This window comes from Balaenoptera physalus (assembly GCF_965194825.1).
Source record: "Balaenoptera physalus genome assembly, chromosome: X".
NCBI lineage: Eukaryota > Metazoa > Chordata > Mammalia > Artiodactyla > Balaenopteridae > Balaenoptera > Balaenoptera physalus.
Genome location: NC_138903.1, coordinates 61,532,249 through 61,554,494, shown reverse-complemented (window position 1 = coordinate 61,554,494; position 22,246 = coordinate 61,532,249). Strand labels below are relative to the sequence as shown.

At 49.2% G+C, this 22,246-nt stretch overlaps 1 protein-coding gene across 5 annotated transcripts in view; it reads right to left on the bottom strand.

Annotated features, from left to right (window-relative positions):
• Window positions 1-7,345: 7,345 nt before the first annotated feature.
• GJB1 (gap junction protein beta 1) overlaps window positions 7,346-22,246 on the bottom strand; it is a 43,913-nt gene continuing 29,012 nt past the window's right edge. The window contains exons 1-2 of one of the 5 annotated variants that reach the window (XM_082446056.1): window positions 13,884-14,022; window positions 7,346-8,857 (exon numbers count right to left, since the gene is read on the bottom strand). In XM_082446056.1, coding sequence (XP_082302182.1) covers window positions 7,987-8,841 — 855 coding nt within the window. In that variant the 5' untranslated portion in view covers window positions 8,842-8,857; window positions 13,884-14,022 and the 3' untranslated portion in view covers window positions 7,346-7,986. Of the gene's footprint in view, window positions 8,858-9,242; window positions 9,343-11,588; window positions 11,841-11,887; window positions 13,787-13,883; window positions 14,023-22,246 lie in introns of those variants that run through there. The other 4 variants (XM_082446060.1, XM_082446057.1, XM_082446058.1 and 1 more) reach the window with 4 other exon arrangements.

The following is a 22,246-nucleotide window of genomic DNA, read 5'->3' as shown; positions in this document are numbered from 1 at the left end:
AGGTAGGGCTTCCCTGGTGGCGCAGTGGTTGAGAATCTGCCTGCCAATGCAGGGGACACGGGTTCGAGCCCTGGTCTGGGAAGATCCCACATGCCGCGGAGCAGCTAGGTCCGTGAGCCACAATTACTGAGCCTGCGCGTCTGGAGCCTGTGCTCCTCAACAAGAGAGGCCGCGACAGTGAGAGACCCGCGCACCGCGATGAAGAGTGGCCCCCGCTTGCCACAACTAGAGAGAGCCCTCGCACAGAAACGAAGACCCAACACAGCCAAAAATAAAATAAATAAATAAATAAAAATTTAAAAAAATATATAAAAATAAAAAAATAAAAAAAATAAAAAAAAATGGTCAAGGTAGAAGGTAATTGTTATTCATTCCGTCCCAGGGAATCAAGAAAGACCACAGAGGTGCTATGGGAGCCGGGTTCTCATGAAGAGTGGATAGTTTATCAGGCAGCATAGAGGTGCAGGGATCAGTGTGCACAAAGGCATGGAGGTAAAAGAGATCTCGGAGTGTCTTCAGGGAAGGGTGGTTGGGCTGCAGAGGACGTGGAGAGGGCACAGTAAAAGGGGTGAGGAATGGTGGGAGCTGTTGCTGGGTGAGAAGGGATCGGGTGGTGAAAGGCATCCAATGCCACGCCCTGCTAGGGTGACCAACCATCTCAGTTTGCCCAGGACCTCCCCAGTTTTAGCCATGAAAGCCCAGCAACCGGGAAACCCCTCGGTCCTGGCAAACTGAAACAGTCATACCCTATCCTCAAAACAGTGGAAAGCCATTAAAGGATTTTCACAAAGAACTGGCAGGATAGGCTTCATGTTTTAAGGTGACTCCAGCATGTCTGGGTGGGTGGAGGAGAACTGGGTGCTGAAGAAACCTGGGAGGCCAGTTACAGGGAGCCAGTGGCACGGAAATGGGTATGTGCTTTGCCTATGGCCTCTGGCAGACATGAGTTCCAGATCCCCGGCTCAGCCCTTTCTTTCCTAGCTGTTTGGTCTGACCAAGTTACTACGTGGCCTGTTTCCTCATCTGTAAATTGGGGCAATAATGGTGCTTACCTCCATGGATAGTGAGGATTAAGGGAGATACGGTTTAGCACAGTGCCCAGCACACAGCAAGCACTTAATAAATATTAGCTTTTTTAAAAAAATTAATTAATTTATTTATTGATTGATTTTGGCTGCGTTGGGTCTTTGTTGCTGCCCGCGGGCTTTCTCTAGTTGCGGCGAGCAGGAGCTACTCTTCATTGTGGAGCGCGGGCTTCTCATTGCGGTGGCTCCTCTTGTTGTGGAGCACAGGCTCTAGGCGCGCGGGCTTCAGTAGTTGTGGCACGCGGGCTCAGTAGTTGTGGCTCGCAGGCTCTAGAGCACAGGCTCAGTAGTTGTGGTGCACGGGCTTAGTTGCTCCGCGGCATGTGGGATCTTCCCGGACCAGGGCTCGAACCCGTGTCCCCTGCATTGGCAGGCGGATTCTTAACCACTGCGCCACTAGGGAAGCCCCCTAAACATTAGTTTTTATTGTCCACATTATCAGTTAGGAGATAATTTCAAGGCCTGAAGGAAGGCAGCAGCACGATGGGACTGCTGAGGAGGAAAGGGACTTGAGAAAGGTTTGGGAAGCTGACTTACCAGACTTTCTTTGCTGGTGAATTGATTATATTTTAGCATGAATGATTTTTTGTTGGCATTAATCCCCCAAAGTATCTGCTTTTCAAGACTTTTTTATCTCTAATTGTGGAATGAAAGGCTTTGTCCCCTTGAAGGAAAGGCGGAGGGGAAAGAGAAAGGGGCAAGGGAACTGCTGGAAAACCAAGCATGTGTTTGAGATCCCTAAGGTTAAGGGAAAGAAATGGTGGAGTTTTCAAATGCTTATCTTGATCTAGGGGGTTGAAAGGTACGGGTTCTGAATAACTCTCTCGCCCCATCTTGCCTGCACTCCCCACATTGCCTTGCTTCCCAGGGATGGACAGTTTCTGGATCCTGCTCCAGGCAGAGATCTCAGAAGACACCCTCTCCCTCCAGACTGCCCTTCCCTGTCTGAGCACAGGGCAGCCCCTTCCTCAGCTTTCACCGTTTCTCTCTCTTAACCTTAGGGCCCCCACAAAGCACATCTTGTTTTCCAGCAGTTTAATATTTTCATATCGTACTGAGCGTCCCCCACCTCACCCCTCCATCATGAAACCCTTCCTGAGGCAGCGTAGAGTGGTTACTTTGGTGTAGAGGAGCTAGCACAGATTTTGGATTAGAATAGGCCTAAGTGTTCATTCTAGCGCTGCAGTTTTCAGCTGGACATATTACTTAACCTCTCTGACCCTCCATTTCCTCATCTATAAGCATGGGTATAGTAATAGCTATGTTGCCATTACTGAGATGATGTATGTAAGTGCTTAATTTAGCACCAAAACTGGTCCATACTGGGTGCTCCATAAGCAGCCTCCTTTCCTTTCATCCGCCTAAGTTGTTTGTAAGACTGGGAATAAAGTTTCAGACTTTATTATGATTGAGACACATGCTTTTCATTAAAACTACATTAAGAATTAAGACCGCCACCCCCCGACAGCCATCCTTCCACTTATATCTGAATGTGGCCATATGTACCGCTACGTGTGTGCAAACATGCAGACTTGCGTACTTCAGCACACACACGGCAATTGACAACTAGACAGTCAAGAAAGCACCGTTAGGAGAGACAAAGAGTTTAGTTCAGTGTTTCAAAGAGCTGGTGAATCGTTGGAGGGTGGCAAAGATGGTGAGAGGAAATAGAAATACACACCTGTATAGAGCTTACTATCAACTAGGCAATATTCTAAGTGCTTTTTATGTAATGAATGCATTTGATCCTCACTACAGCCCTGTGACATATGTACTATTATTATCTCTATTTTACAGAAGAGGAAACTGAGGCATAGAGTGGCCAAGTGACTTGGCGAAGGTCACTATGCCATACCGACTTTTCACAGGGGCTTCAGTTGACATGGAAGACATCCGGTCACCATCCTGAGTAAATTACACTTTCTCTTTGAAGTCCATTGAAGTCCACTGTCAAATCGCTCTGCCATTTCTTCCACAGTTCACCGTCAACCTTAATGCATCGATCTTGGATCTCCTCAAGATCTCCACAGTCTGCCTACCATGATGAGTACAGAATTGCCTACAAGTCTAGTAGGGGCCTAACTTTTAAAAAAGAAGGGTCCTGGGGCTTCCCTGGTGGCGCAGTGGTTGAGAGTCTGCCTGCCGATGCACGGGACATGGGTTCAAGCCCTGGTCTGGGAAGATCCCACATGCCGTGGAGCAGCTGGGCCCGTGAGCCACAGCTGCTGCGCCTGCACGTCTGGAGCCTGTGCTCTGCAACAAGAGAGGCCGCGATAGTGAGAGGCCTGCGCACTGCGATGAAGAGTGGCCCCCACTTGCCGCAGCTAGAGAAAGCCCTCACACAGAAACGAAGGCCCAACACAGCCAAAAATAAAAATTAATTAATTAAAAAAAAATTAAAAAAAAAAAGAAGGGTCCTGCCTGCGACAGCTGAGTTCAAATTCCTGTGTAAATTTCTCCACACAGCATATGAGACCCTTCATGACCTGGCCCCAACCTACTTTGCCAGTCTCACCTCCTATGATGCCCCCCACCTGCCATTCCTGGCATTCTTTGCTCTAGAACACACTCTACTCCTTCAAGACTCTGAGCCTTTGCACATGCCTCTGTCCTCTTCCCTGCTGCCCTTAATTCAACAGGCTAAGCACCTATTGTGTGCCAAGGTTGTGAAAGTAATTAGCACACAATTTGACAAGCGCTCTAATCAACCACACTACTACAACATCCTGTGGGGATTCAGAATGGGGGGAGGACTCCTTCTCCCTGACGGACTTGGGAGGGGGCGAGGAGAAGAGAGTTGAGGGCTTCACATAGGAAATGACTTTTGAGCTGAGTCTTGAATGATTAGGAGTCTGCCAGTCAAGGAAGGGGAAGGAAACCGCTAAATTATCTCTGGCTCCTCCATCTCCCCACACTCAGACATCAAGTCCTGGTGTCGATTCTACATCCGAAGTGTCTCTTATGTTGGTCTCCTCTTATTCCTCCTGCCACTGTATGAGTCCCACGGGCCCCACTTGGGCTATTGCCCCAGTTCCATAGCTGGTCATTCTGCCTCTCATTTTTCCAACCCCCAATCCACTGTCTGTAGCTGCCAGAGTGAGCTCTCCAACCGCAAATCTGAAGGTGGCACTCCCCTACTCAAAACCCTTAATGGTTTCCACCAGCCATAGGACAGTCTTAACCCCTTATAGTGACGTACAAGGCCCATCATACGATGGTCAGAGTTTACCTGTCCTACCTCCCCTCTAGCCATTCCCCTCCTCAAATCCCTCGCAGCAGATTATTAGTCTAAGTCTGAAGACAATACCATACACTTTCAGACATCTGTGTGGTTTCTGCCTGCTTTATTCCCCCTCCCTAGAGTGCCCCAATCCTTTCCCCACCTGACAGGTTCAGACTGGCCTAGTCCAGGGATCAAAGAGAGCCCAGCTTGGTGGGCTTTTATAGCCCCTTCTCTCCCACAGGTCAGGTCTGGCATTTAAGTACTGTGGAATCAGTAAATGGAGCAAGCAGTCCCTTCTAGCCACCACTGTGTGCACCCAGGCTGTCTGATTGGGCATCTGAATCAGTTCATGGTTACCATGCCAATTCTCTATGGAGACTGCAGCCTGCTTTGAAATCCCAACTCAGTTGGCTGGGGCCTTGACTACTCTCCTAGTTCGGCCAGTCCCTTCATCCAGGAGCTGACTCTGTTCCTTTGGCCCCAGCTCCTGGTATCTCTGCACACAGATGCCTTTAGAAGACCATAAATGTCCCTAGAAACACCAGTGCCATGAGAGAGAGTGCAAGAAGCTCCTATTACCAGGCCTTTTCTACCTCCAGATCAGACCCCTTGAATATCGACCCTTAAATGGATCATGCTCAAGAGAAGTTTGCGACATCTCCTGGACTTTGCTGTTTGGACTGCTGTCCATTCCCTCGGGGAGCCAACCCTACTGTTGCCTAGTTCCTTCCACTATCTCCAGCCTAGCTGAACCGGCCTCACTCCTTTCTGGCTCGTTGTGAGTTCTAGCATGCCCTAAGGCTGTGGCCTCAGTGCTCGTGATACTATCATTCCTTACTTTACAGTGTGTATGTAACCAGCTTTTGAACACATCTTGTTTGATTCTCACAAAAGCTCTGTGAAAGAGGTAGAGAGGTTATCATCAATCCTATATCGCAGATGAGGAAGCTGAGACTCGGAAAGGGTAAGTATGATGTGTCCAAGGGGCTAGAGCTAATAAATGGAGAACCAGGTTTCCGAATTCCATCACCGTCTTCACTACCCCGGTCACTCTTCCAAGTGTCTACTGTGTGGCAAGTACTAAGCCCCGCTTGCCTCCTGTTTCTCCCTTACACGATTGTGACAGAGCCTCAAATACAAAAGTCAGTCCTGGGGTTAGCCTGCCACACCCTCCTTGCTATCTTGTGTACACCAGCTCCCCTCAAGCTTCCTTTGGCCTGCTCCCACCTGCTTCACAGCAAACAAGAGTGAGAGTCCTCCTTTTGGCTGGAACACCCAGTCCGGTAGCTTTATTGTCCCACCACTGCCCCCTGGAGAGGAAAGTCTGGATCTGGAGATGGAACCTCTTTCCAAGGGGGATTCGTAGAATCTTCTGAAGAGAAACTAGATGTCTGAGGTGAGGGATTTAACATTTCTCAATGTGAGAAGGGCATGAAGTTCCTTTGTTGAACCAGGATGGATTTTTAAAAAGAAAAGCTTTCTCTCGATGGCCTCTTGGACAGAGAGGAGATGCTGTTGTTTGTGTTGTGTTGTGTTGTGTTGTGTTGTGTTGTGTTGTGTGTGGGTGGATTTCAATAAGAAAAGAAATCTCCCTACCATGAGGGGGTGGGGACCTCTCCTCTGACAGAGTATGCTGTCTGTTTCTAAGGAGGAAGGAAATTTCTTGCAGGAAAGGAATGTCTCTCTTTTAAGAGAGGGGGAAGCTCTCTCTCAGGATTGCTGAGTGTGTGGGAAAGGAATACTTACTCTCTCCTTTCTTTTCTAAAGGAGAAACCTCCTTGAATGAGGAGCCCTTCCAGGCTTTCTGTCTGAAGGGAAAAGACTGTTTCTGGAGAACAATTCTGATAAGATTATGCCTGATTTTCTCTTCCTTTCTGATATACTTCCCACAGGGAGTCAGCATTCTCTGAGAGGGAGTGGCAAATAATTTTTTCTGTTAAGAGGTAGGGAAGCTGAGGGGAGAAACTTACTGTGGGGAAAACTCTTACTCCGAGGGGCCATTGGTGAGGGCAGTGACTCTGTGATGGGGAACCCTCATGGAACCGGGGGAGTCCTTTGGGAATCCGAGGAGCCCAGAGTGTTAAAGGGAGCTTAGAGAGGTGCTAGGCCAGCCCTTGTTTGCTCACAAGGAAGCTGAAGCTTGGGGAAGGGAATGCCTTGCTACTAAGTGACAGAACCAGGAGTTGAACCCAGCTTTATCAAGTGCCAGCCTGGAGCTCTTCCTACCACAGCTGACCGAGGGAGAGGGGGCTACCTGCTTCTTGGGCGACTGATGCTGGCCAGGAAACTGCTGCTGCTGCTGTGAAATGTTTGACCTGTGTTAGAGGCATCTCTGGGGTGGGAGGCATTGATTCCTGAGGGAAGGAAACTGGGGAGGAGGGTAGAATCTGGGGCTATGTCGGAAGAAAGGGGTCAAAGTCACTGTGCAATCCAATGGGTGGCTTGGGGGCATCAATCAGCAGTGAACGCTGAGTTTCGAGGAAGAACAGGGCATATTTCTCCCAGGAGTGCAGGGGACGTGTGGGTGGAGCCAAGGGGATGCCGGCTACCCTCTCCGACTTGCGAACTTTCTCTATCATTTCCTGTCTCTCCAGGAGGAGTTGTCCTTTTAATCTTTTTAAAATCAGAGGAAGGGGCCCAAGGAAACTTTTTGAGGGAATGTAGATGTTTTATAACAGATCGTGGTCATGTTTACGAAACTGCCCACAATTACCAAAACTCAATAAACCGTATACTTAAAATGGATGAAAAAATCACATCAGAGGAAGGGGTAAGTGAATTAGAGCCCAATAAAGCTGTTATTAAAAAATGGGGGGGGGGAGCCCCAAACCAAAACAACAAAAAACAGGAGAGAATGGCCCCGGGCCTGGTTTTGCCCGGCCTGGGGGGTGGCGATCCCTCCTTGGCAGTTTCAGCTACTCAAGTCACTATCTCTTTTGCCCATTCCTTTCTTGATCAGCAAAAAGCCAAGGCCAGCTCATCCAGGGGTGGTCAGAGGTTGCAGGAGAAAGAACTTCACAAACACACAAGCCACCTCTTCGTTTACTGTAAAATCCTGTTTAATGTGTAACATTTCAGGCAGAGAGAGGCCTTAGGGACCAGGGGCAAAGGCAGCCCTGACCAACCCCCACTCCAGCTTATCTGCCTGCTTCTCCCTCCCTACCTCCTCCACCCCAGACATGTCCTCCTTTTCCTTGGGCCGGCAAGCACTGTTCCTCCTTTTCTTGCGTTTGCTACCCTCCCTTCTCCACCCACACGTCCACAGCACCCTCCCTCCACTCCACTTGCCCACATCCCTCCCTACTGATGTGACTCCAGAAATAGGGTATCTGACAGCACGGGGTTAAGATTAGTTTCATAATTGGAGATGTTGTCAGAGCATCCTACCTCTGGTCCCCAGTGGTCCCAGGGAGAGGAAGAGGGAAGTGGAAGGGATGCAGGCAACGAGCACGGCCCACACCCCCAGTAGCCTTGAGTGCTGGCGTGGGTGGCCTCCAGCTCCCCACCCCTTCAGCCCCTGAGGCAGAAGGCCCTGGAAGGAAGGGAAGTTGGGAGGGAAGGAAGGTTTTGATGGAGTAATCCCTAGCAGTCCGAGGCCTGTGCACACCGGCAGGGGAGAAGGAGGGGCAGGCCCGTGCAGGGTCGGGGACGGGAAGGGAGGTTGCCTGGTCTGTGGCATCAGCAGGCCGAGCAGCGGTCACTCTTCTCGGCCAGCCCGGCCCCGGTGCCGGGGCTGCGGCGCAGTATGTCTTTCAGGGAGCCGTCCTGCTCGCTGAGCAGCTTGTTGATCTCGTTCTGCTTGTACTCAGGTGAGAGGCGGTGGCCGAAGCCCCCGGAGCCCTTGCGGGAGGGCGGATTGGAGCGGCGCTGGGCTCGGCGGGCACAGGCCCGGAAGATGAGGTACACCACCTCGGCCACGTTGAGGATGATGCAGATGCCGGAGGCGGCCAGCATGAAGACGGTGAAGACGGTTTTCTCCGTGGGGCGGGACACGAAGCAGTCCACTGTGTTGGGGCAGGGGTAGGCCTCACATTTGACCAGCCGCACCATGGCGTAGCCAGGGTAGAGCAGATAAAAGACGTACATGAAGGCGGCCTCGAACAGCAGCCGGAAGACCACGCTGATGACATAGGTCCACCACAGTGTCCCTGAGATGTGGACCTTGTGCCTCTTCACCTCCTCCAGGTGTAGGGGGTCCCCGTGGCCCTCAAGTCGCAGCATTTTCTTTTCTATGTGCTGCTGGTGAGCCACGTGCATGGCCACGAGGAGAGCTGGGGTGGAAACCAAGATGAGCTGCAGAGACCACAGACGCACATGGGAAATGGGGAAAAAGTGGTCGTAGCAGACGCTGTTGCAGCCAGGCTGGAGGGTGTTGCAGATGAAGGAAGACTTCTCGTCACCCCACACACTCTCAGCAGCCACCACCAGCACCATGATTCTGAAGATAAAGATGACCGAGAGCCACACTCGGCCAATGGCAGTAGAATGCCGGTTCACACCACTGAGCAAGGTGTACAAACCTGTCCAATTCATCCTGCCTCATTCACACCTGCAAAACATGAGCCACAGAGCAAGCTGTCAGGAAGCTGGGGCCGAAAGCCAGACACCGTAACACTGCCTGACACCCCCTTACCCCTTCCAAGAGCCAGTGACAAGAAAGGAAGAAGGAGAGTCATAGCTTTCCTCACCACCCCCTCTCCCGTGCTAGCCTCTCCTTCTCTTTCTCTTCCTCCTCCTTCTCCTCCTCCCTCATTCACTTGATGACTTGACCTCCCTGAGCCCCATCTCCCTTCTTCGCCTTCATCCAACATTCTTTCCTCTCCTGCCCTTTGCTGCCAGGCCCATCTTGTTCTGCCATCGGCCATCCTCTTTAGCTCCCCCTCCCCCAGCTCCTTAAGTCTGGACCTGGGGCAAACCCAACAAAGCCTCATTACCTTGGGGAGCGCCTATCCCTGAGGCCACCCAGACAGGTCCCCTATGGTCTCATGTCTGTGCAGGGGGAGTGGTCCCTGGGTCCGCGCCTGCGTCCCAATTCATCGCCGCCCGGTGCTGGGGAGTCATATGCTGCTTTATACCCAGTGTCTGCACAATGGGACCTTTGTGGGGCTCTGAACAACGCCCTTTAGAATTCAGATCAAACGCCCTGACTTCCGCCCACCCTACACACAGAGCACTTGTGTCCCAGCGCCGGACACCCAGCCTGCACCCACCTGTTCTGTGCCCGCCCGGTCCATCGCCGCACCCGCCCCATAGCCCCACCAGAAGAATGGCCACAGCGGGGCAGGCGGGGGGAAGATGGAACAAAGACAGGTGCATGTAAGAGGGGACCCGGGGGAACCAGGAGGCTCTGGGCTGAGGCCCTCTCCGGTGACTCTACTAGAAACTTAGATTCAGCAGGATTTTTCCTAGGCTTAGATCCCCTCCAGGGAATGGGTGAGCTTGAGGTTAGGAAAGGGAGCTCACATTTATCAAGCCAGGAACTGTGCTAAGCGTTTTCCCATACATTCTTTCTTTTGACCCATTTAGCAAGCGTCTAAGGACTGTTACCCCAGTCTTTCCAGCTGAGGAAGCTGAAGCTCAGATAAGTTAAGTAGCTCACTCAAGATCACACAGCTGAAGTGTTTGAGTAAGATGAAACACAAAGGTATCCGCAGCAGAAGTCTAGGCTCTTTCCACGGTATAATCCTTGTGCTTTTGCAGATGGTGTCCACAAAAGCGAAGCCTGGCAGTTAATGACAACAACGGCAGCAGCAGCAGCAACAAAAGCAAAGGCTAATGCTACCCATAAAAGCACAAGAAACAAGGAAGCTGCTGACCAGTGAGTACAGTCCAACTCCAGTGTCATGGAGCAAACCCTGACCATCCCTCCTTGAGCCCGTATCGAGGGTGGCCAGGTGGGGACAAGCCAGGAGGAGAAAGCAAACGTTAAACAAGCAAACAGAAAGTTAGAAGATGGAATAGGTAAGAGTCACCTAGCTTTGGGTCTGAATCCTGGTTCTTCACTGGCTACAACTTTGGGCTGAGTTACCGAACCTCTGAGTCTGCCGTGTTCATCTATAAACGGGGTTAATACCCAGAGTTACGGTAAGGTTCAAAGAAGCAACCTGCAAAAGTTCTTAGCGCAGCTGCAATTTCATAGTTGGTGATCAAGGGAAGTAAAAACCTTATCAGGAAGAGAAAACAATGTGGCTTCCGAGGAACTAAGTGATCTGCCAAACCCAATATCCCTCTTTTTTCCTTCCCAATGCTGTTGTTGACCTATAGTGTGTCTCTCAGACTGAACAGACTGTTCCATTGCTGCCCTGCCCCCAAGTCAAGCATACATTGTAACTCCTGGTTTCCTGAGCTTGTCCGTTGCTCTAGGGAAGAAATTCCCCTCTGTCCCTTAGGCAGGCAAAGAAGGCCTCCTTCTCCCTCCCACCACTTCTGCCATTAAGTTGCAAGGAGATCATGCTGGAAGCCGGGAACTGGCTGTGAGAGCACACAGGCCTGGACGCAGGGGCAGTGGTTGTTGTAGGGGAAAGGGTAGGGTATTAGCGCTGGAAAAGCTGGGGGGAACGGAACGCAATGACAGGAACTAGGGGACGAAGGGACGGTCCATGGGAGATAGATTACTTCTCTGAACAAGGTTTCTTCATTTAGCTTAACAAAAAAGCCTCAGCCAGTTTATGCTGTGGGCCTAAACCAGTGTGGGAAAAGCAGGGACGCAGGTGCCCTTTCTCCCAAGCCTGGGATTCTGAAGGCACAGCTGCTACAGGAGGTACCCCGGGAAGAAATGCTTCATCCAGTGAGACATGTTTGTTAGAGTCAAAAACAGGTGGTCGAGGAGCATTATTAAGAATAACCATTTCCTGAGCCCCTGTTTCGTGCCAGGCCCTTGCACGCACATGATCTCACGTGAACCTCAGAACAACCCCGTGATGGAGGTGTTAGTTGTAATCCTCATGTCACAGACGAGGAAACTGAGGCAAAGGAAGGTGAAGGGACTTACCCCAGTGTCACAAGGGTCGTGCAGTGAGTACGTGCCAGAGCTGGGATTTGAGCCAGGTCAAGCTGACTCCAGAGCCCATACTCTTTCCCATAAGGCTTTACTGCCTCAGCTACGATGATCATTTTTCTTTCTATGAGTGCGTTTTTAGAAACAGAGAGATCGAAGACTGGTCTGGCTTTTATTCTCCTCTAGCCCTTCTCCCCTTTCCTATAACTCACAGCTGTTTTCCTCTCCTCCCTTCCCAGGGCTTTCGGCGGCCTCCTGATTTGTTCTGTTTCCCCTTCCTTACCTTTCTCCAGCTGCTTCCTCAAACCCCAAAGCAAACTTCATGTGTTCTCTTCTCTCTGTCTCTCAGCGGTGCCCCACAGACAGCCTGGCCACCCCTGAGTTTCTAGGTTCTTGTAGCTCTCCGCCTCCCATCTTCTTGAGCCCTCTGGGACATAGCCAGGAGCTCCCTTTGGGGCCCCTAAGGACCCTTGTGCAGGCACTGGGATCTCAATTTTTGCTCTCCCTTTGGAAGGAGAGCTGATCCCTATGTCAACATCAATACCTCAAGGGTTTCACTTCAAAAACATCCAGGGGACTTACCTGATTTTGAAATCCAAACTGTTTTTGTGACTTTGGGTTAAAGTCCAGGTATTGATATGCTCTGTGTTGCTCCAGGAGTGTTTTGCTCTCATGTTTAATTGGACAAGACTTCTCTGACCATGTCAGGCTCTGGCCTTGTCCTCATATTCAGATTTGCCCAAGCACTCAAGCACAGTTCCAAATCAGGAGATTGTCCTTAGTGCCTCCAGCTAATATTATACCCACTTCTCAGACAAGGCAGTCGAGGCTCGGAGAGGTTAAATAATTTACCTCAGTGACAGCTGCACTGCTGCTAAATGGAGTCAAATTTCAAATTTGTTTTCCTCTGACGCCAAAGCCTTTGTACACGGACAACCTCTCTTCCTTAAAGGACACTGCATTCTGAGACCAGGCCCATAACTCAAAAACGTATACTCCTTTCCACATGTGCCAGCATGCGTGGGTATGCGTGCACACACACACACTTTCATCAAGTCTGTCTCTCTCTTTCTGCTCCCACCTCTTCCCTGTACCTCCTTCCAACTCCTTGTGTCTTTCTGGTTTGGGGAAGAGGGGCCTGGCTGGGCTGGCTGAGGTTACACTCAGCCTCAGACTCCACACTCCCTCCCCTGTTTCACAGGCAGCCTCTGGCCAGGAAAGGACAGGGACCTTTCTCTGAGATCTTCTTCTGAATTTTGGGCTGCCTTCATCAGTTTGGTGTGGCTAAGACCAAACTCCTCCAGCCCTCTGCCTCTTCACCTGCTTCTCTTCCCTGCCTACCCCCTGTGGTTCCACAGCACCTCAGTTGCTGCACTGTTCCCTCCACGCTGCCATACGTATTCTGTGGCCAGGCTTGGGTCAGGGCCAGTCTAGCTCATTCCAGTTTTCTTCTTCTCTCACTCTGCCATGGTCTTTCCATAGAACTGCTAATATCAGCTCCCTTCATCACTGTTTGAACTATACCCTCTTACGCCTCCATCAGCTCTCTGACTTCCGGTTGCTCTCTACTTGGGCTTATTATAGCAGCCACCATTTATGAAATACCTACTGTGTGCTAGAAGTGGTCTGTTCCTTAACTCTTATCCTCACTACAACCCTGTGAGCTGTGGGTTATTGTCTGCAATTCACAGAGGAGGAAATGGAGGCTCAAAGAAGCTGAGTAACTTATCACACAGCTGGTAAGCCAGTGCTGGAGCTCAGATTAGGATTCATGTTGGCCCCTCACCAAAGCCTGGGTCCCTTCCCCATTGCTCTGCTGCATCCTCATATATACTTCTCTCCATTCAAACCCCTCTTGTCTCTATTCTCCTCTCCCCATCTCATTTTCTGAAAGTCCATGCATTCTGCAGTGCCATTCCCAACAGCTGGAACAACTTTTAAACAGCTGCGGGGGTGGGGGGGGGAGCCACCCGTCTTTTAGATCTCCCAATCATCAGTTACTCCAAGCTCAGCTTGAGTCTCCCTGTCTCCCTCAAGAAGATGGAAACGCATGCTCCCAAATCTTGGCCCCGTTGGCTGGGCCTGCTGAGTGCACTGTATTCATCCGCTGACAGCCCCCATGTTGGTTGCACGCCTGGTTTACCTTCTAATCAGGGAAGGAAAACAGCACCTGGCAGTGCCCAGAGGCCCCACTGAACCCTAACCCTAACCCTGTGTGGCAGGAAATGTCTTAAAGAGATAAACTTGGCCACCCTGAGCTTGGTGGGGGCCCCTCAAGTCTTTCTGGGGATTTGACCCTGTGGAGATGAGGGGGATTCTTGTCTGGGAAAAAAAGAGTGAGAGCAGAAGCAACACGGAGCCTGGAAAGAGGATGAGTTGGGGGTTACAGAGAGAAACTAAGCAAGCCTGGCGGGAGGGGCCTCAGCCCAGCTCAGAGGGAAGCAGAGAAGGGATCTTAGTGGCTGAATGCTGAGCCCAAGAGAAGGCAAAACCCCGGCCTCTCCCCAGCCCCCGCTTCTGCCCTCCTGGGCCACACCAGCCCACGGGGCCCACCTCCCTCAGCCCCCAGCTTCCTCACCTGGCTGCTGCTGCCCTTTCCCAGGGAATGTCTGCAGGCGTGTCTGCACTATGTCACTAGGTACTGTCAGCCCAGTCCAGGGGAGGGACAAAGAGCCCAGGGCTGGAGCCAGATATGGCCCACAGCCCAAGAGGAACCAGACAAACATTAACCAGCCCTACCTCCTCCCACACACAATCATTAAATAAGATTGATCCCCTGAGCTCCCAGTGGCTTTGGAGAGACAAATCACATAGCCTGAAGTTACTGCCCTGTCCCAGAGGAAGAGAGGCATCATCGTCACCCATGTACGCATATTTAGCCCAGTCTGGGAGACTGAACTGGACCTGGGCTCATCAACAGTCCTCAGCCTTCCCCCACCCCCTGGCCATAGGTAGATCCAATGTGTGGGTGAGCTGCAGAGAGGGCTCCTGCACTGGGTGCCATCCCTTCCATCCCTTCCAGCTCCCAGTCTCTAAAATGATATGACTATGGGGAGAAAAAAAAAAAAGTCATGGGCAATGCTTACTGGCCCCTTGAGGCTGAGGTGAGAGACAGCAGTGCTCCCCCCACATGGCAGTACCAGGGTGCTCTTTGGCCGTCTGTTTATTGCCCATGCCCTGAGTGGCTAGGGATGGACCAAAGTATTTCCAATCCCATCCCAGAACCCCAAAACCTCTTCAAAATTGCCTTCTACCCTCGGGGCCAAGGCAGTTGAACCACAAAATGTATCGTGTGCAGCAACAGATCTTGGCAATCATTAAGGTAAACAGAGAATGTCAACCATTAACTGAGGGATCAGTCCAGTTTGAAGGAAGGTTTACCTGAAGATCCTGCTAATTCTGTGACCTGAGTGACAGTGAAGAAATAAGTGAAGTCAGCAGAAACTGGTCCCCTGCCTTCTCTTCACCCCAGCCCAAGCTCACTGCCAGAAAGAGAGCCAGAGCTCCGGCTTCCCTTGGCCATACCCGGGCGTATGGGTACATCAATTGATAAGTCTTTACTGGACACCTGTTGGGTACCCAGTACTGGTTACATGCCAGGGGCAGATGGCAGGAGAGGGGAAAACATCCTAACTGTTCTTAAGGAATTTATCAACTTCCGGAGGAGACAAGACCAAGACTCAAAAGTTGCCATGAACAATATTAGTGTATGTTCAGTTACGTGGTTCTGACTTAGACTGCTGAGGGAGTTCGAAGAAGGGGAAGATGAGGGTAAATTGAGGTAATCAGGGAAGGCTTCCTAGAGGAGGTGAGGCTTGAGTGGAAAAGTAAAGGATGGGGGGCTTCCCTGGGGGTGCAGTGGTTAAGACTCCGCCTGCCAAGGCAGGGGACATGGGTTCGAGCCCTGGTCCAGGAAGATCCCACATGCCGCGGAGCAACTAAGCCCGTGCACCACAACTACTGAGCCTGCGTGCCACAACTACTGAAGCCCACGTGCCTAGAGCCTGTGCTCTGCAACAAGAGAAGCCACCGCAATGAGAAGCCCTCGCACCCCAACGAAGAGGAGCCCCCGCTCGCCGCAACTAAAGAAAGCCCGCGGGCAGCAACAAAGACCCAAAGCAGCCAAAAACAAATAAATAAATAAATAATACGTGTATGTATGTGTGTGTGTGTGTGTGTGTGTGTGTGTGTGTATATATATATATATATATATATATATATATATATATAGTAAAGTATGGGTGGGAGTTGGAAAGGTGAAGCGTAGGGCTAGCATTCCGGGGAGGAAGAACACTGTGAGTAAAGGCACAAAGGTAGGAATGAGTGGGGCATGTCTGGGAGACAGAAAGGAGGCAAGACTGTGTTGGGTGGCTGTGGACAATACCGTCAGTCAGCTAAGGGGCTCAGAGCAGGAAGGATATTTAAAGTCAGGTAGAGAATTCCTTCAGCGAGTGTCTGGTAAACTTGGTATAAGGCAAAACTGAGCTAGACACCATGGGGGACAGACTGAATGCCATTCTTTGGCGCTTGGCAGTTCCTGCTGAGAGTACAGGTTGGAGTGGATAAAGAAGATTAGCTTTTCTTGAGTACTTAATGGGTGAAAGGCAATGTTCAAAGTGCTTTGCAAGTATCACTTCGATCCTCAAAATAGCCCTCTGTGGTCTTCCCTGGTGGCGCAGTGGTTAAGAATCTGCCTGCCAATGCCGGAGACACGGGTCCGAGCCCTGGTCTGGGAAGATCCCACATGCCGCGGAGCAACTAAGCCCGTGTGCCACAACTACTGAAGCACGCGCGCCTAGAGCCCGTGCTCTGCAACAAGAGAAGCCACCACTATGAGAAGCCCGCGCACCGCAACAAAGAGCCCCCCCCCTTGCTGCAACTAGAGAAAGCCCGCACACAGTAGCAAAGACCTAACCCAGCTAAAAATAAATAAAATAAAAAATAAATAAATTTATTAAAAAAATATAGCCCTCTGCGGTATATGTTATTAATATTCCCATGTTACAGGGGAATTAAGGCACACAGAGGTTAAGTGACATAAATGAGGTCACCCAGCTAGCAAGTGACAAAGCAAGATTTGAACCCAGGGAGTCTGGCACCAGAGCTTGTTAGTTTAACCACGACATCACAGCTGATAAGCTCTATAGGTCCCATGGAGTATCTGAGTGAGAACTGGTCTTTGACTCTAGAAGGGTCTAAGCTAGCAGGAGAGATGAGAGGTATACCCGAGTATCTACAACAAGGGAGTATGTCCTAAATGACATACGTAGATATGAGGGGCCAGAAGGCATTCAGATGTAGGAGTATTAAGGTAGGTTTTATTGGAAGAGGCAGAGTGGGACATGGGTCATAAAAAAGATAGAGAGGCCAGGCATTCCAGGTGACAGGAAGCTGTGAGATGTTTAGGGAATGGTGGGCAGACCTGTTTGACCAGAAGAGAAAGCTCCTATAACAGAGCTCCCAGGAAGGGAAAATACAGGTCAATATCAGTGTGTACTCATTGTTTCTTAGAGTTCTGGCATGGTTTCTCTAGGGTGCTTGCAGTTCTAAGCTACAGGAAGTCTTTTAGTTTGTAGCTGTATAAAAAATACTGTTGTTAGAAGCCACTTGTCCTCTGCCTGCTAATTGCTGCTTGAACACATCTTCTGGATGGGGTGCTGCTGCAAGAGAGAGGAAAGGCGAGGGGAGAGAAGGGAGAGCAAGGGAGAGGGAAAGAGGGGAGGAAAACGGAGAGGAGAGGAGGAAAACTGTACTGCAGGGAGCAGTGGAAATCCATTTGCTTCTGGTAAGCAGCTAAAATCAGCGTCTGCCTTGAATCCTAAGCAGACTTTCTTCTTACAGTGGACGTTTTGGGGGAATATTAAAATTTTTTTACATCAGACTATTTATTTCCTCAGATTCACTCAGGGAGATCTTCATTAGATCTGGAAACATACAAGATAAGAGACCCTAAACATAAGCCTGCTGTCTCCGGCGCAGCTCAGACATTAGCCCAAACAAGGGCTTTCCCCGTTCTGTTCCACCCAGGACCAGGACAGTTGCTGGAAAAAACTGATCACTTTATTTCAGAGCACATTTCACCAGCAACATGGTCATAGTTCAGAGGTTCTGAACTCATCAACAGAATCAGCAGGCCAGTGGAAGCTCTGCTCATTACACCCCGGAGCAGTGCCGGCTGCCTCAGCACAGCGATCTTGAGGCTTCCCGGGATGGCCTGCAGCAGTACTGCCTTGCATGTGGAGTCCATCATCCAGCCCGTCCCTGGGCCTCATTACCGAACAAAATGTGGCATTTTGTATGGCTTTGATCAATGAGACAGCATTGCTGTATGGCTCAGCAATCAAAGGGGACAGCTTCCCATATAAATGTTGCTTAAGACACACAGGCCAAAAAGATCTTCCCAAATGGGTCCATAAGGTTAAGGAAATGGCTAACCCTGAAAATCTGCAGAACATTTCAAAAGTCCCCACCCCAGCTCAGGCTGTGGAAGGTTATGCAAACTGTTTCCATAAGGGCTGCTAGGGAAAAATGGAAGTTGTCCTGTATTCATAATTGGTTTTGGCTGTCACAAATCCTTTTTAAAGGACACATAATTATAGGAATGAGTTTGTGCCTCAGGAATTCATATTCTTAGAAGAGGTCAAGAAGGGGGAGTTATCAATATTTTTTCAAGAGAGTTTCTGAAGAACTGGACACAGATAGTGCACCAATTCACTTGACATTAAGCATATACCTTTTGCTCTCAGGACAGTTTGGAGCAGGGAACAAAGCAAAGGTGCTTCAGCCCTCCCCCTCAAAAAAACTAAGAGTGTAAAATATCCTGAAACCAGCCCCACATGGTCAGGATAGTGCACTCATTCTACCAACAGTAAAGCTTATTGATTTCTTGGGAGTAAGAGCATTAAGCAGCACCATATCCGCTCCCTGCAGTTTGAAATTCACTTTGCCTCCATTTTTGTATTTTATCAAGACCCGAATTCCTGGGGTTTGAGGAATGGTACTGTATTTCACTGGCGTCTGATCACTGCACCAACAGAGGGTATGCTTGCAAAAGACTCCAGAAAATTCCACATCATTTCAGGTAGCCAAGTGAAACAAGGGTAATGGGAAATTGGAACTTTTGGGCTTCCATCTTAATGCTACAGCTTGATGTCCATTTCCTGATCTTTCTGCTTCGGGGTACAGTGCACTGTAGGACCCAGGGAGCGGTGCAGGGGAAGAAAATTCCTAGGTTGCATCCAATCCCAAGGGGTCTAGACGTAGCATGATAGCAGTGAGGAATCAGAGAGGAGTCCAGCTTATAGCCAGAAAAATGGGGCCAAGAGCCAAGGCTGAAGGGTGAAGCAAAAAGGACACAGAAGAATTTAGCTTGTTCTGCTAATTGTCCAAGTTTGCTAATTGTCCAACCTGATGAGCTGACGCCCTGCCCATTAAGCTGTTAATAGTTTAGTACTTTCTTTCCAGTTTCCTTTCTTTTTCTTTCTTTTTTTTTTGTTTTTGGCCACGCCCCACAGCTTGTGGGATCCTAGTTCCCCAACCAGGGATCGAACTCAGGCCCTCAGCAGTGAAAACTGCGGAGTCCTAAGCACTGGACCACCAGGGAATTCCCACCAGTTTCCTTTCTTTACATATACAATGATCACTGAAATCATACTGTATATAAAGGGGATTTCTTTTTCATAGGATCCTTTTCCAGGACTTCCAAGTAGAAATGTATTGGTCCATCACCCACCCCCTCAAACTGATAATCCAATAAAACATGTAAATCAGGCCCTAAATAGAAGCCCCGAGGCTCATCACTTCTGTCTAATCTTTGGACTTCTCTGCTCTTCCCTCTGTCACCCAAGTTTGTCAACAATAACACCATGAATGCCTCATCCAGAATCCCTCTGCCTCAGCAATCAGAGCCACTGCCCCTCTTATTTCTCTGAACTACCCAGTGCTCCTAGGTCAATACCTAGGGGAGTGCCAGGCTGCTAATGACACCCTGAAGGCCAAGGCTTCTGTTGACAAGCATTGCTCATAGGAGGGATGGTAGGCTGTCTAGGTAGGAAACCCAGGCACTTTTTCCCCAACTCCACCTGCCCCAGTCAACTCTGCTGCCAATTAAAAGACTGATTCCTAGGCCCATTCAGATCCCTGAAATCATGAACCCCATTGCCTTCTGCCTAAATCTGCCCCCGTTCCTGTTCACGTATATCCGTCTACCCTACCAGGGATAGGGAGCCAGCATGTGTGTTACAGGGATTCCTGGATAGCCCCACCAACTTGGATTCCAGGGAGAGAACTGTGGGTCAGAGGGGTACCCCTAAGAGCTTGAGTCCAACCTTAACTCTCATCCATAATGCTTTGAGCCAACTCACCTCCAACCCCAGCCAATACAGTGGTGTGTGTGTGTGTGCGCGTTTGTGTGCGTGTGTGTGCACACGCGTCACAAGGAGAAAATAGGATCTACTCCTATATACCTTCTTTAAACTGCCAAATCAGTCTCTGCAACAGGCTCTGAGCACTGTATAAAAGAGGGAGCTCTCATACCTCTTCATCCTTTACAGCCTTCATTCTAACTTGCCTACTTTCCTTAATTTGTTCCTTGCACCTGAATAGGACAATCCTGCTCCCAAGCCTCTCAGACAAAGATTTTGTCTCCCTTCTATTTCCACCCTCATCTTGCCTTTTGTTTAAAGATTACGGTTCTCCTCTATGGCTTTGCTGCTCTGGGCCTCCTCATGTGAAAACCTCTCTATTTGGATGCCCCTAGGATCCTTTTCCCTCTGCTCGCCCCAGAAGCAGACACATCCTGAATCAGGATTCCATAATCTATGGGGCCTCTGCTTCAGATAAAAAAGTAAGAGCTTCAGATTCTCTGAAGAGGCCTCCATTTTGGTTGTTTTTTCCTCCTACAAAAGACAAGGGTGATTGAGCTACTTCATTGTCTCCTAGGCAATGGGTGTTCAGTGGCATTGGATTTGCCAGCATGAGGGCGCTTTTCAGAATGTCAAGCGGTTATTGATTGCTGAATCTGTGTTGGTGCTTTAATAAACATAAACTGCTCTTTCTCACTGTTGACATTTCACCTCACAGTGTTGGGGATGGGTTGAGCTGTAGCATGCACTGAGGTTTGGCATTATTCCTAGAGAACAACATTGTCTACAAAACTGAGTTACACACCTTGATAAAGAAGCCCTGACTGTTATCACATGAGTCACAAGAACTTCCACAATGATTTCATACTTATCACAAGCTTTTGGGGAGGGCTCTTTTCCAAGTATTAACCCACACTTTAAATTAGGTAGCCACATACGTAGCATTGGAGTGTTTCACTCAGTTCCAATGATGGTAAGTTTGTCTCTGAGCCCAGAAGAGCAATTTCTGATGTTGATTCCTTGAGCTGGCTGTTGCTTCCAATTCCACACTATGCTGTACCCCTTACACTGAAAATCTGAGTGTCAGAAGACCTTCATAACTTACCCCTCTTCAGGGTGCTTAAAGCCACCACACATAGTGTGGGAGTCTTAAACTGGATGATATCTGAAAGTGGGCTTCTGCCCTATGTCTTTTCCTTCTTAAACACATTTTTTGAATGACATGTCTATACTTGCCGTCTACACTTCTTCATCTCCCATTCACTTTTCCATTCCTCTCCAGTCCGGCTTCTGCCCCTGCTCCCTACTCCATTGAAATAGTTTTCACCAGGGTCACTTTGTTGCTAAATCGAATGACATCCCTCAGAACTAGTCTTACTGACTCTGAGGTGTTGGATCCAGCTGACCACTCCCACCTTCTCTAAAGTTTCTTCTTTGAATTTTTTCCCTTTTATATTAATTTTTTTATGTTTGCTGTTACACAAGTAATGCACGTTCCTTATGGAAAACTGGAAAATACCAAAACAAATCATAAGGATAAAAATAAAAATAGTCTGTAACAGGAGCCTGCGAGCCACAACTACTGAGCCCACGTGCTGCAACTACTGAAGCCCACGCGCCTAGAGCCCGTACTCCGCAACAAGAGAAGCCACTGCAATGAGAAGCCCGTGCACCACAATGAAGAGTAGCCCCCACTCACCGCAACTAGGGAGAAGCCCGCGTGCAGCAACGAAGACCCAATGCATCCAAAAATAAATAAATAAAATAAATAAATTTATATATTTTTAAGAAGTGTTGTTATAGGGACTTCCCTGGTGGTGCAGTGGTTAAGAATCTGCCTGCCAATGCAGGGGACACGGGTTCGAGCCCTGGTCTGGGAAGATCCCACATGCCACGGAGCAACTAAGCCCGTGCGCCACAGCTACTGAACCCGCGTCCCTAGAGCCCGTGCTCTGCAACAAGAGAAGCCACTGCAATGAGAAGCCCGCGCACCGCAACGAAGAGTAGCCCCTGCTCGCCACAACTAGAGAAAGCCCACACGCAGCAACGAAGACCCAACGCAACCAATAAATAAATAAAAAAGAAAAAAAAATAGTCTGTAACATCACCACCCAGAGATAACCATTACTGCAAAGTGTGAAACCTTAGTCATTTTTCAATGAAAATATATACATATACTTTTATAATAAAATTGTCATTATACAATGCATATTATTTTTATTGAGGTATAATTGACATGTAACATTATATTGATTTTAGGTGTACAACATAATGATTCAATATTTGTACGCACTGTGAAATGATCACCACAGTAACTCTAGTTACCACACATAGGTACAGAATTTTTTGTGTGATGAGAACTTTTAACATCTACTCTCTTAACAACTTTCAAATATGCAATACAGTATTATTTACTACAGTCACCATGCTGTTCGTTACATCCCCATGACTTATTTTGTAAGTGCAAGTTTGTACCTTTTGACTCCCTTCATGCTTTTGCCCACTTTCCACCCCCCACCTCTGGCAATCACCAGTCTGTTCTCTGCAATATGTATTATTTTATATCCTCTTTCACTTG